Source organism: Galeopterus variegatus, unplaced genomic scaffold (assembly GCF_000696425.1).
Source record: "Galeopterus variegatus unplaced genomic scaffold, G_variegatus-3.0.2 Scaffold3506, whole genome shotgun sequence".
Lineage (NCBI taxonomy): Eukaryota > Metazoa > Chordata > Mammalia > Dermoptera > Cynocephalidae > Galeopterus > Galeopterus variegatus.
Window position 1 is genome coordinate 150,979 of NW_007729617.1, and position 13,684 is coordinate 164,662.

Here is a 13,684-nt window from a genome sequence, read left to right on the forward strand (position 1 = left end):
AAAAAAAAAAAAAAAAAAAAAAAAAAAAAGGAAACATGACAGGTAAGGCTCCAGTCCCCCTGAGGTTAGCGTGCTGGGTTGGATTCAGGCACCACAGGTGGTGTGCACCTGTGAAGCAGGTGTGGCGATGGGCCAGGTGTGCTTGATGTACCCCTGCCCTCTGCCCGCCTCGCCTGCAGTGACTTCTCACCCCCAAAATGCTCTGGTGACCTACCCATGTCGGTGCATACTCAGTTGGTCCTCAGTATTCTTGGTTTCTTTCTGTATTTGCGAGCTCGCCTAGTCACTAAAGTGTATTTGTAACACCGAATCAGTCCTTACGGCATTTTCACGGTCATTCGTGCACATGCACAGGGTGATGAAAAATTTGGGTCGCCTGATGTGCATATCCCCAGCTGAGGTGGAGCGGTTGACCCTCTGCTTTGTTTCAGCTCTCACTCTGCAAGCAAGTGACCTTTTTGCTGTCTGTTTAGTGTCATGTATTTCACATTTTTGTGCCTTTTGGCCGGGGGTGGGGTGGGGGACTGCGATTTTGCTGCATAAAATGTGCCCAGGCCTATTCCTGAAACACTGTCTGGTGTTCCAAAATGCAAGACGGCTGTGCCTTACAGAGAAGGTACGGGTGTTGGATAAGCTTCCTTCAACGAGTTGCAGTGCTGCTGGCGTGAGCTCAGTGTTAACAGATTAACAATTTATGTTAAGAAAGGTGACTTTAAACAGAATCACACATAAAACAAGGTTGACAAAAATGTCATCAGAAGTTCGCAGGAATTTAACCCATGTTTCCCCTGGGGTAATGGTTCACTAATTCAGTGCTGGAGGTGCCTTTAGAACATAACTACCTCGAATAATGATAACGGACTGTAAATCTACCTCGGGCTAATGTTGCTAACACGGCCCTCTTGGGGTGGGCACAGGTTATCCCAAAGGGTGATGCCCGGATCTCGCTGACATACAAATACATGATTCACGAGGACTCACTCAATGTGGATGACAACAATGTCCTTGAAGATGACTCTGTGGTCTATGAGTGGGCCCTGAAGAAGTGGTCTCCCTGCTCCAAGCCCTGCGGCGGAGGTGAGGGGCTTCTCAGAGTTGGGGTCCCTGGGTGGTATGAGGTGACCACTAGGCAATGGGGAGCATCCCCAGGGTGGGGCCCTGTGGGAACAGAAGCGTGGAGTTAGACTGTGATCTTGGAGGAGGTCGGGGCTGGGTGGGAGGTCTTCTGGGCGTGGGGCTTCCTGAGCCAGCAGTAGCCTGCTGACTGATGGGCCTGAGGCCGCTGAGTCTGGGCATGTGCCAGGAATGAGAAGACTGACTCCAGAGGCCAGGGAGGCCGTGGGTGGATAAGGCCTAGCTGGGCTGGGAGGGGCCGGTGGGTGGGCAGGAATGGCGGCTGCTCAGGGCATCAAAGGTGGTGTTTTAGTCCGTTTTGTGTTACTATAACAGAAATACCTGAGACTGGGTGATTTATAAAGAGGTTTATTTGGCTCACGATTCTGGGACAGCTGCATCTGGCACGGGCCTCAGGCTGCTTCTACTCATGGAGGAAAGTGGCAGGCAGCCGGCGGGTACAAGCAGATCACATGGCGAGAGGAAGCAAGAGAGAGAGAGAGGAGGTGCCAGGTGTCCTTTAAACAACGAGCTCTCCCGGGAACTAAAAGAGCGAGAACTCACTCATTACTCCCCCCGCCCCCAGAGAGAGCATTAATCCATTCATGAGGGATCCACCCCCGTGACTCAATCAGTTCCCAGCACTGCCACATTGGAGATCAAATTTCCACATAAGCTTTGGAGGGGAAAACACATCCAAACTCCATCAGGTGGCCAGAAGGGAATATTGGGCATGGACCTGCATCAGTGTGGGTGGAACGGGGCTGGCCTGGTTGATGTGTGGATGGCTGGGGTGGATCACACATTGATGGGGCAGGACACGGGAGAGACTCGGGCAGCGCAGGAGGCAACCCTGGGAGATCCCTCCCTCCCTCTGTTCATCCAGAAAAGCCTCCCAGAACTTCCTGGGGCAGGGCTGGGTACAAAGGGGTCCTACTTGCCTTAGACCTCAGGGTTTATGGTTGGATGAGACATAGGACATCTGGATGGACAGGGCAGGAAACTCTGTTGTTCCAGTGGCCAGGGCTGGCCTCCCTCAGATGGCATGTGGGTCTCACACCTAGAGGACAAGAGATGAGGGATGTCTGTCCCAGACAGAGGGAAGGGCTGTCTTCCAGGACCCCCACCTGGATACATGGTGCCTCTGCAACACCCCCAGCCCTCGCCTGGGTTTCATCAGCCTGTCCTGTTGATCCTCCTTCCCGCATGTCCCTTGGCCTCGTCTGCTAGGCCCATCTTCCTGGCCTCTCCCTGGTCCTGGCACCATCCCCCCAACTAACTGGCCCTTGTGTGTCCACTCTCCTTAAAAGGGAGTGACCTTTTAAGGGAACAAATCAGGTCATGTCCCTTCCTGGTGTCATATTCTTCAGCAGCAACCTCGGTTCTTCAGATAAAAAACCGAAAATTCTCCCCATGACCTCCGGGGTCTGGGCAACTTGCCGACCTCTCCTGCCACACTGGCGCCCCCCGTCCCTTGCTCCCCAGGCCCTGGGCCACACTGGCCTTGGGTGCTTTTCCTGGTCATGCTGTGCACCTCTTCAGGGCCTTTGCACAGGCTCCTTACCCAGAGCCCCCTCCACAGCCTTCCCATTAATCAGTGCCACTCCATCCTCTGCTTCCTGGGCCACCTCCAGATGCCCACACTAGGCCGGGCTGCCGCATTATATTATTTGTCTCACCCACTAGGCTGGGGTTTCGCAGCCCCAGCATCCCCGACATTGTGGGCTGTGTTATTCTGTGTCATGGGGCTGCACTGTGCGTGGAAGGACCTGAGCAGCATCCCTATCTAGTCTCTTAGATTCAGTAGCAATTCCTCCCCCAAGCTGTGACAATTAAAAATGTCCCAGTCTTTGCTAGATATCCCCTGCTGGAGAAAGTTGCCCCCAGTTGAGAACTGCTGCACAAGACTGTGGTAGAAGGAACTGTGGGGGCCGTGTGCCCTGGAGTTTATGCACCTCCTGGCTCGTGCTAGGCACCCAGTGCCTGTTAAGTCAGGTGGAGTAAATGAGTGAGCCATGGCCAAGGACATGGAGCTCCCCTCTGCCCCAGGAAGCCAGCAAAGGGACCATAGAAGCAGCCGAGGGCAGAAGGAGGAAACTCTCCCTGCCTTTCATCCACCCTCGACCCAGGGGGCTGGGTGGGCTCCAGGCTGACATATCTGAGGCCTCCTCCCAGCCAGCTGCTCAGGCTTCGGTGCCTGGCTCCACCGTACATATCATCATAAGAGTGGGGAGAATGGGCTGGGACTGCTGGTGGAGCCCACGCTCTCTGCCCCCTTGGGGGGCCATGCCACCCCATTGAGCCCCCCTCGAGCTCTCTGTCTTTAGGGTCCCAGTTCACCAAGTACGGCTGCCGCCGGAGGCTGGACCACAAGATGGTGCACCGTGGCTTCTGCGATGCCCTCACGAAGCCCAAAGCCATCCGCCGACCTTGCAACCCACAGGAGTGCTCCCAGCCTGTGTGAGTGCCCGGAGCTACCTGGCAGGGGCCCCCCAGCTTGGTGACCTGCTAGAGTGGGAGGCCAGAGGCCACCAGGGCCTCCCATGGAGGGAGGTACGGGATCTGGACCAGCATTGCCAAGGCACTTGCCGGGTCTTTCTCAGCACGTTTTGTGGAGTCTACAATGCTACGGGTTGGAGGGGGCACCAGCTTCAGAGCTGCTAAACTGAAGCAGTGATGTGCATCTTAAAAATGACCACACATGGTCCTGGGTTTTGCAGGTCTGCATTTCTGGGCCCGGGCTCATTCTGCAGGGCCCTGAGCAGGGCAGATGGTTGGTAAACATGCAGGTGGGGGCCGTGCGGGGACGGGGTACTGGGGGTGTCCAAGGTGCTCTCAAGCTCTGCTCAGAAGGGTTCGTGACATCAGCAGAAGGTGAAGCCAAAGGGCAGGACCAGCAGCCTGAGAAGGGACAGAGGCCAGCAAAGCTCCTCAGGCCTGGCCCTCTTTGGTTACCACCCAAGCAGGGTCTCCAGCGGTGGGCACACAGGGGGGTCATGTCTGTGGGGCTGGGGCAGCTGAGCTTTAGTTTCTCCTCTGTGCAAGTCTACACAGCCAGCTCCTTTGCGAGAAGAGGAAAAGGAGCACTCGGGGAGGGGAGCAGGCACTTCTTCCTATTCTCGCCGTGCACCCGGGCTGCAGGGGGACTGACTGTGTGCTGCTCTGCCCTGGCAGGTGGGTCACGGGCGAGTGGGAGCCATGCAGTCAGAGCTGCGGGCGGACGGGCATGCAGGCACGCTCTGTGCGCTGCATTCAGCCACTGCACAACAACACCACCCGCTCCGTGCACACCAAACACTGCAACGACGCCCGGCCCGAGAGCCGCCGTGCCTGCAACCGTGAGCTCTGCCCTGGCCGGTGGCGGGTTGGGTCCTGGTCCCAGGTAAGCAGTCCCTCAGCCCCCAAACTGAGCTTGAGTGAGACTGAGGTGGCCTGGGCATTCCACTGGTACGTTGGCTTGGATACATGCTGTGGCCGCAAGCCATGGGTTTCAGGGCACCAGTGGGTGCTGCACAGTCAGTGCTCTGCTGAGAAACCCAGTGGAATGTGTGTCTTTGCTGCATAGGCAGAAGCTCCTCTGTGCTGTGGGGGTCTGGAATCCCAGGAAACTGAGGGCAGCCTGGACTCCAAGGCATGATGGGATGTTCAGGGCTCCAGTGTATTCAGGGAGGCCTACGGTCTCTTCTCAGAGGCTGGAGGTGACACCTAGAAGGCCAGCCAAGCTTGCAGGAGGGAAGATTAGCTGGGGTAGGGGGATGGGGTGGTGCTGAGACGTGAAGTGGAAAGAATAACAAGGATGAACTGAAGGCTGAGCACCAGTCAAAGCCAGGCCAGAGCTGACGTGAGCTCTGACAGCCAGCTCATAGACCTGGTGTGCGGGGGCTCCCCAAGACCACCCTCAGGCTCAGTGATCTCTAGAAGGTCTCACAGGAGTCAGAACTTGTTGTACTCACAGTTGTGATTTATTACAGTGAAAGGACACAGAGTAGAATCAGCAAACAGAAAAGGTACCCAGGGCAAAGTCTAGAGGAAACCAAGTGCAGGTTCCCAGGTGTCTCTTCCCAGTGGAGTCCCAGGGATGCACTTAATTCTCCCAGCAACCATGTGTGACAACACATTGAAGTGCTGCCAACCAGGGAAGCCTACTGAGCAGGAATACGCAGTGGCCAGGTGTCCATGGTTTTCACTGGGGGTCAGCCACATAGGTATACAGTGCCCACACGACTGACCTCGGACCCCGGAGGGAAAGCAGATGGTCTCCATAAACCACATTGCTGGTTTGAACTACCTGGACAGACAAGCACAGCATGACTCAAGGCCTTGAACATGCAAAAGCACTCTTATCAGAGAGAACCTGCCACGAGCTTGGTTTCTAGGAGCTGCACAAGTGCCAGTCATGAAAACAGGACTATCAGGAGGATGTGCAGGGTTTGGACAACCCAGGTCTGCTGAATCGAGCCTTCCTGCACACATGGCAAGGACTTGAAGGTTTTCCTTGGGCAGAGCTGTGCCAGGAGTCTGGGCATGATTGTTCCTTCTTGCCCCTCCCCAGTGTGGCAATGCAGAAAGGGTTGTCTGGGGCTAGAGGAGCCAGTGAGGGCACTGGTGGTAGAGCCTTGTGTCCAGAGAGAAATGGAGAGGGGAGGTCTTCCAAAGCCTCCTGGGCTCTGTCAGAATTTTCTCAGTGGCCCCCAGTGCACATCAGTTTTCCCTGGGCCTCGGGCCTCCCCCAAGAGGAGAGGGGAGGCTCTCATTGAGAACCCAGAGATGCCAGGCCTATGCCGGCCTCTGCATATTGATGCTCTCTTACAGTAGCTCAGAAAGGTGGGCACATGTGTCCTCTCTTTATAGCCCCAGGAAATTGGGACAGCCCCTAAGGGTGGGTCAAAGCAGCCTTTACCCCATGCTGTATCCCTGTCCCACATCACCTCGTGTGTGTCAGGGGTCACATGCCTGGGGAGCGTGAGCCCCTCCAGCTCCTCCTGGCCCCTGGCCCAGTGTGGGAGGAGAAGCCTGACTGGTGACTCTGCCCCTGCAGTGCTCGGTAAGCTGTGGAAATGGCACCCAGGAGCGGCCGGTGCTCTGCCGCACCGTGGATGACAGTTTTGGCATCTGCCAGGAGGCGCGGCCTGAGACAGCGAGGATCTGCAGGCTGGGCCCCTGTCCCCGTAAGGCCTCTGCTGCCCCTGGTCCCCAGCATGCAGAAGCGCAGGGCGGGGAGGGGGGGAGTGGGGGAAGGGGGCTTTGTTCAAGCAAATTCAGAGTCTGTGAACTTGAAGAAGCCGAGCGCTCCAGGCTGGGCCAGGGCTGGGACCTTTCTCTAGAAGGAAATGGGGGGAGTTGACATTTGTCATGCACATTTTGGGCCAGGCCCCCAGTGAAGGCAGGGAGGATGGAGCTAACTCAGCCCTGCCCCGCCTGCACAGCACCCTCTGTCGGTCAGCTGCAGACTCGACTCACAGTGACTGCATGACAGTTCTCAGTCAGCTAGTGGGTGCCCATGTGAGTGGGGGTGCCCTGTTCCATTTGAGAACACCCAGAACCTGTGTGCATGCAGATACCTGGCCACGTGCTGTATGTGTGTCACCTCTTTTGGTCCCCACAACAGCTCAAGACTAGACCCTGCCTGCTACAGTTCCCCGCTACAGAGGGGGGGGGGTGGGGGTCCCCTCCTGGTGCCCCAGCAGCCACAGCCCCCTCTCTCTTCCCTCTAGGAAACGTCTCCGATCCCTCCAAGAAGAGCTACGTCGTTCAGTGGCTGTCCCGCCCAGACCCCGACGCGCCCATCCAGAAGATCTCGTCAAGTAACCGGCCCGTTTATAACTCTGCCTCTGCCCTGCAGTGCATGCCCTGCGCCTTGTGGAGCTTGCCCTGGGCTCCCCTCCTCTCTTTCTATGGAAAGCTCCCCTGACTCTTCCTGAGTGCTCTCTGGTTGAATCTGTTTTCTCCCGGGCCTCTGTGCTCGGCCGTCTCCTGCAGAGCCTGCACCGCCACCTGGCTGGTGAGGGCCAGCCTGGCAGAGGCATGGCCTGGGGGCTCTGGCCTCTTGTGGGCAGGCCGGGACCTGGTTGGTGATGGCTTGTAAAGGGGCAAAGATCTGTCATGGTGCTGGAAGGGCCAGAGGCCAAAATGCGAATGTGACCACTTCTCCGCCTCCTGGGGCCATGTCCCTCCAGGCTGAAGCTGCAGGTCAGAAATCAGAGGGGAAGCCCACCGCGTCCCCTTTCAAACACCGCCCTCCAGCCAAGACGAGGCCAGAAGGGTCTCTGGGGCGAGTGGTTTTGTGTCGCCCTGCCAGGCGACCCAACCCTGAGTTTCCGGTGTGTCAGGGGCTCCCTGGCCACCACTGCTGTTGCTGCTACTGCTGCTGACCCTTTGCTGAGTGTGTCCTGATTCGTGAAACCGTGGCCTGCTTCCATCTGGCCTTTGTGTCCACCTTACACAGCCCTTGGCCTCCATCCCCTGTCTTCTCAGGGGTCCCGGTCAAACGGAGGAGGCGGGGTCGTGTCCCTCCAGTGGGACATCGGGGACACACCACTTCTCTTCTCTGTCCATTAGCTGCAACGGCCTTTTCTCATCGTGCGCACATGACCCCGTCCACAGGGTTGAGAGAGTGAGAGAGACTGACTGTGTGGATTGGATGTGCCTCGCCTTCCAGTGTGAACAACTACAGAATTACCTCAATTTTTATTGCTTTTTTGCTTAGAAAAACTATGTAGAAAATGCCTTAAAGTTGAAAGGTAACAGAATTGGCTGCTCACTCCAGTTTCAGAGGGGTCACGGTCCGGGGAGCAGGCAGCGGAGGTGTGGGGGAGCCGGTCCGATTCACCCCCCTTTTGCCAAGGGTAAGGCTTCCAAATCCAGACGGCCTGGCTCGTTCGGCCGAGCGGCCTGTGCGGGGACTCGCGCTCGCTCTGTCTGTCTCTGAGGCCCCCTGGCCAGACTGTTGCCTGGAGCGCCCCGAGGGGCCCCATCAGCGCGGCCTTATGCCCAGAGGGTGACACACCTGGGCCCTTAGCCGTGACCAATGTAGCACTCCCAACCGCCATCCATCCGCCCTCCCCTGTGAATAACGCGTCCCTGCTGGACCTCAGCACTGGCACTAACTACTGTTACGTAAACACGCGGCGCGGCGGCGGCGAGTGCACGTGGGTCGGCACGACTGTTAGCTTCCAGCCTGAGGAGGCCGTGTGAGTGACGCGCGTGCGTGGCCGGGCAGCGCGCCCTCCGTCTGCGTGCACTCTGGTGTATCAGGGATATTTTGTTAGTGTTTTGTATGTATTTAATGACGTATTATATAGGTCCCATTGTTGTGGCGGCGGCGAGTGCACGCGGGTCCGCACGACTGTTAGCTTCCAGCCTGAGGAGGCCGTGTGAGTGACGCGCGTGCGTGGCCGGGCATCGCGCCCTCCGTCTGCGTGCACTCTGGTGTATCAGGGATATTTTGTTAGTGTTTTGTATGTATTTAATGACGTATTATATAGGTCCCATTGTTGTTGCTTTTCATTTTTTGATGAGACAACGTTAGTGTGTGCCAAAGTGACTGTGAAAATGACCTTTTATTCTTACTCGTGATGGAAAGACTTCCTGTCATGCATCCCACAAATAAACTCAATAAAAGTTCAGTGAAACCGGGTGCTTGGGTTTGGCAACCTAATGGCTTGTTCTCTTCACCTTCATGGCGACAGTGCCGCAGAGTTGTGGGGCGTCATTCTGTAGCATTAATTGCCCGGTTTCTGAACCAAATGACTTTACTGCCCCCCTTCCCCCTGCCCAGTGTAGATATTTAAGACCCCTCCCCCACTAAGGCATCCCCTCCTCCCCAGGCATTTTTCAAAATATGGCAGCAACCCCTGAAGTTGCTCCGCCATGACTTTGACTTCTGAATCGTTAACGCTAAATGAGTACCTTGCAAGAACGTCTAGGTTCTCTCCTCATAGATGGTGGCCTTGCAGTTAGGAAAAGGGCCCCAGATGGGTTCCTCCGTGTGGTGGGAGTGCGTGCCTAGTAGCCGAGACAGTGCTGGTCCAGGTCCCTTGCACTGAGCCACCATCAGGTCCTGCCTTGGCTCCTGGCACAGTCCTCAGCCTTGTTCAGGGAAGGAGAGGTGCCCATCTGGCCCAGGCTGGGGGGTCTGGGCCGGAAGAAGGGCAGGGCAGCAGCAACTCTCTTGGGACACCCAGCCTGCTGACGTTCACGCATGTGCGTGTGTGTGCCCAGCTGTGCCTGTCCACGTCTCCCTCGTGTGTGTTCTCTCACCTTGCTGACAGTGACCAGACAGCAGGTCAGGGTTTAACGGGGCCCTCCTGACCTTGGGCCTGTGCCATGTCCTGCCAATGGGAATCTCTCTCCTCCCGTTTCTGTGGTACCTAGGAGTCCTATGCCAGGGCAGAGTGAGAGAGCTCAGGAGATCATGAGAAAGAATGGTGTGGAGCAACCCAGCATCATGGAGACGGGCTCCAGGGCACAGGGCCGGGCCCCAGGTGCCAGCCTCCAGTGGGTCACTGTAGCTGTGGCTGAGTTCAACCTGTCCAGAGCTCTGGTCATTAAAAGGAATCACAGCTTAAGAGAGACAAGGAGCACCGAAGAAAATTGTGTTTGACAGTACTTCATCCCACTTGGTCTGCCTTCCCAAAGATGGGTCAGGAGTACTTCCCCTCTAAAGGGGCTCCCAGGCAAGAGCTAGAGGCAGACACAGCCCAGAGTGATGTGTGCCAGGGCACCTCCAAGGTGTCATGCAGGGTGAGTGTGGAGGAGACGGCACCACTCGCTCTGTTAAGTAGTTGCATGACATTTTGAATGGTGAAGTGGGTGCGCATGTTTGTGCACGGGAGGTCAGACGTGGCACCTATCCATGCCTGATCCTTCTTCCTTCCCTCATTCCCTCCCTCCTTCCTTTCAGTAGGAGATGAGGTCAACTAAGGAGAGTGAGGGCAAAGGTGGGCACACCAGAGATCTGCCTGGGAAAAGTCTGAAATCATCCTGTGGACAGTAGAGAGTGGCTAAGCTGGCAGTGTTGGGCCCACTGAGATCAATGATCAGGAATTTATCATGGATCAAATATCCCTTGTAATATGACTTATTCTTTCATCTTGAACTCATTTTTGTAAATCATCTCAATTTTTGTGCTACGGAATGAGGGGTGGGGGAGAGAGAAGTGGGGGAATTTGGGAAGAAGACAAAGAATGAAGACAGAGAGTGAGAGCAGGAGGAGTTGGATGGGCCGATTAACTTAAGGGCAGATGGAGTTGGAGATGGGGGAAGGAGGAAGCAGCTGTGCAGAAAGAAAGAGAGACAGTGGTGACCTATGCAGAGAGAGTCAGGGCTCCCCATGCAAGCTGGACCGTGGATGACCAGTCTCTTGGGTGAAAAGGAAAGAGGTAGACATGCTGGGAAGGAGGATCAGCTTCTGTGAAGGCATCAAGATTGTCAGGGCTCTAGCAATGATAGCAATGGCAGGACATGAGGCTATGGGTAAACTGAGGCAAGTGTAAGAAAGCCCATCCAAGGTTGGGTGATTTTTAAAATTTCTCTTTAGGCACAGTTTGGTTTCAAAGATCATCTGGGGAGTTTGGGTCGTGATGGGAACAAAGAGTGGTGGAGCATGGTGAGCCTATGGCCAAGCTCTGGGATTTGCTATATTGTTTTAGGAACTGGCTCTTATAGGTTTACATTTGTTATAGTTACTATTTATAGATTATTGTAGAGTCAAACCCTGCCATGAAATTTCATAGGGGTTACCACTGGGACGTCAAATGTGAAGATATTACCAAGTCTCGTTCTTTAAGATAAGCTTGGAATCACTTCATAAGAACAAACAGGCCTCATTTCTGTCTCGAACTTTGAGATACTGAAAAATCCAGATTCATACAAGTGAATGTGAACTTGCCAGCTGGGAGGAAGTGCTGGGAAGGCCTGGCACTGTGAAGCCACACACAGACAGGATTTCACCTCCCAGGCCATGCCTGCCTGAGGAAGACGTGTTTCAGCCGAGCCTAAAGGATGAGAGGGGGTAGTTGGAGGAAGAGGGAAGACACAGTATGTGCAAAGGCCCTGTGGCCAGAGGGAGCACAGTATAGAGCAGGGGCCCAAGGGCTGAGCAAGGCTGGAGAGGTGCAGGGGACAGTCTTCACCTTGAAAGCAATGAGGGCAGTGTGGGCTTCAAGCAAGGGGTGGCATGGTCACATCTTCAGTGAGGAAACAGCATTCTGACAGGAGCAGGAGAGCCAGATGAGAAGGGGAAAGAATGGATACAGGAAGCCAGAAAGGAGGCTCTTATCAAAGTGCAGCCAAGAGGCAAGGTAGTTTGGCCAGGGGGGAGGCGGGAGAGGGAGAGGAACATGAACGTATTCAAGAGTGTTTGGAAGGAAATACTGATAGATGTGGAGAGGGGTGGATTGGAGGTAAGGGAGCAGGAGGTGGACCTGGCTGGTGTGCCTGAAAGGCCACTCATTGAGACAGGTGGTGCCAGCAGAGGCCATGAGCTTGGGTTGTACATGTTAAGTTTCAGGCACCTTTGGGACCCACAGGGGGTTGGGGTATTTGCTTAGTAGGGTTGGTCATCTGAATCACCAGCCTCTAAGGGAAAATTACAGGCTGGAACAGTGGCTGAGCAAAAGCAGGAGGACATCAGATCCACTGGCCTCGGTGGGAGAAGGGTCTGCTTGTCTGTTACTGCAGGATGTTTCATCGGGCTAGGATAGCTTCAGATGTAGACAGAGCTGCATGTTTGTGCACGGGAGGTCAGACGTGGCACCTATCCATGCCTGATCCTTCTTCCTTCCCTCATTCCCTCCCTCCTTCCTTTCAGTAGGAGATGAGGTCAACTAAGGAGAGTGAGGGCAAAGGTGGGCACACCAGAGATCTGCCTGGGAAAAGTCTGAAATCATCCTGTGGACAGTAGAGAGTGGCTAAGCTGGCAGTGTTGGGCCCACTGAGATCAATGATCAGGAATTTATCATGGATCAAATATCCCTTGTAATATGACTTATTCTTTCATCTTGAACTCATTTTTGTAAATCATCTCAATTTTTGTGCTACGGAATGAGGGGTGGGGGAGAGAGAAGTGGGGGAATTTGGGAAGAAGACAAAGAATGAAGACAGAGAGTGAGAGCAGGAGGAGTTGGATGGGCCGATTAACTTAAGGGCAGATGGAGTTGGAGATGGGGGAAGGAGGAAGCAGCTGTGCAGAAAGAAAGAGAGACAGTGGTGACCTATGCAGAGAGAGTCAGGGCTCCCATGCAAGCTGGACCGTGGATGACCAGTTTCTTGGGTGGAAAGGAAAGAGGTAGACATGCTGGGAAGGAGGATCAGCTTCTGTGAAGGCATCAAGATTGTCAGGGCTGTAGCAATGATAGCAATGGCAGGACATGAGGCTATGGGTAAACTGAGGCAAGTGTAAGAAAGCCCATCCAAGGTTGGGTGATTTTTAAAATTTCTCTTTAGGCACAGTTTGGTTTCAAAGATCATCTGGGGAGTTTGGGTCGTGATGGGAACAAAGAGTGGTGGAGCATGGTGAGCCTATGGCCAAGCTCTGGGATTTGCTATATTGTTTTAGGAACTGGCTCTTATAGGTTTACATTTGTTATAGTTACTATTTATAGATTATTGTAGAGTCAAACCCTGCCATGAAATTTCATAGGGGTTACCACTGGGACGTCAAATGTGAAGATATTACCAAGTCTCGTTCTTTAAGATAAGCTTGGAATCACTTCATAAGAACAAACNTGAAGATATTACCAAGTCTCGTTCTTTAAGATAAGCTTGGAATCACTTCATAAGAACAAACAGGCCTCATTTCTGTCTCGAACTTTGAGATACTGAAAAATCCAGATTCATCTGGGCCCTGCTTGGAGGAGGGAAGCGTTGCTCCCAACTTGTGGCGCAGCACTGCAGGACAGGGGCACCTGGATGCTGCCCTGCTCCTGGGCCGCTCTGACGCTGAAACCACACAGCCCTTCTGCGGGAGCTCACTTGCCTCTGTGCTGTCTCTGGGCTCTTTCATATGCCTTTTCCAGCAAGCTGCACCCTGTGGGGGAACAAAGTCTCCCCCTTATCTTGTCCTTTGGTTATCTGTCCCACTTTTCTCTTTCAGAGGACCACTGCCAAGGCGACAAGTCCATATTCTGTAGGATGGAAGTCTTGTCTCGCTACTGCTCCATCCCAAGCTACAACAAGCTGTGCTGCAAGTCCTGTAACCTGCACGACAACCTCACCAATACAGATGACAGGGTAGAGCCACCACCTGGGAAGCACAATGACATTGAAGTGTTCATGCCTACCCTCCCAGTGCCCACTTTAGTCATGGAGGTGCAACCTTCGCCTGGTACCACCCTGGAGGTCTCTCTCAATGCTTCCAGCACCAATGCCACTGAGGATCACCCAGAAACCAATGCTGTGGATGTACCCTACAAAATCCATGGCCTGGACGATGAAGTCCAGCCTCCAAACCTAATCCCTCGACGACCGAGCCCATATGAAAAGACCAGAAACCAAAGAATCCAAGAGCTCATTGACGAGATGAGGAAGAAAGAGATGCTTGGGAAGTTATAATAAAATGGAAAGATAGCAT

General features: G+C 54.5%; 1 protein-coding gene and 1 long non-coding RNA gene across 2 annotated transcripts in view; both read left to right on the forward strand.

Moving 5' to 3' along the window:
• The window catches only part of ADAMTS2 (ADAM metallopeptidase with thrombospondin type 1 motif, 2), a 112,382-nt gene extending 98,699 nt beyond the window's left edge, over positions 1-13,683 (forward strand). Inside the window, exons 16-21 of the mRNA XM_008585249.1 lie at positions 918-1,077; positions 3,441-3,573; positions 4,288-4,495; positions 6,152-6,281; positions 6,828-6,917; positions 13,208-13,683. Of these exons, the coding sequence (XP_008583471.1) occupies positions 918-1,077; positions 3,441-3,573; positions 4,288-4,495; positions 6,152-6,281; positions 6,828-6,917; positions 13,208-13,665 (1,179 nt within the window). The 3' untranslated portion in view covers positions 13,666-13,683. The remainder of the gene's footprint in view (positions 1-917; positions 1,078-3,440; positions 3,574-4,287; positions 4,496-6,151; positions 6,282-6,827; positions 6,918-13,207) is intronic.
• On the forward strand, positions 8,342-8,749 carry LOC103600909. The gene is made up of 2 exons (XR_551421.1): positions 8,342-8,414; positions 8,598-8,749. It is a non-coding gene; the product is annotated as an uncharacterized LOC103600909 (long non-coding RNA).
• Position 13,684: the final 1 nt, after the last annotated feature.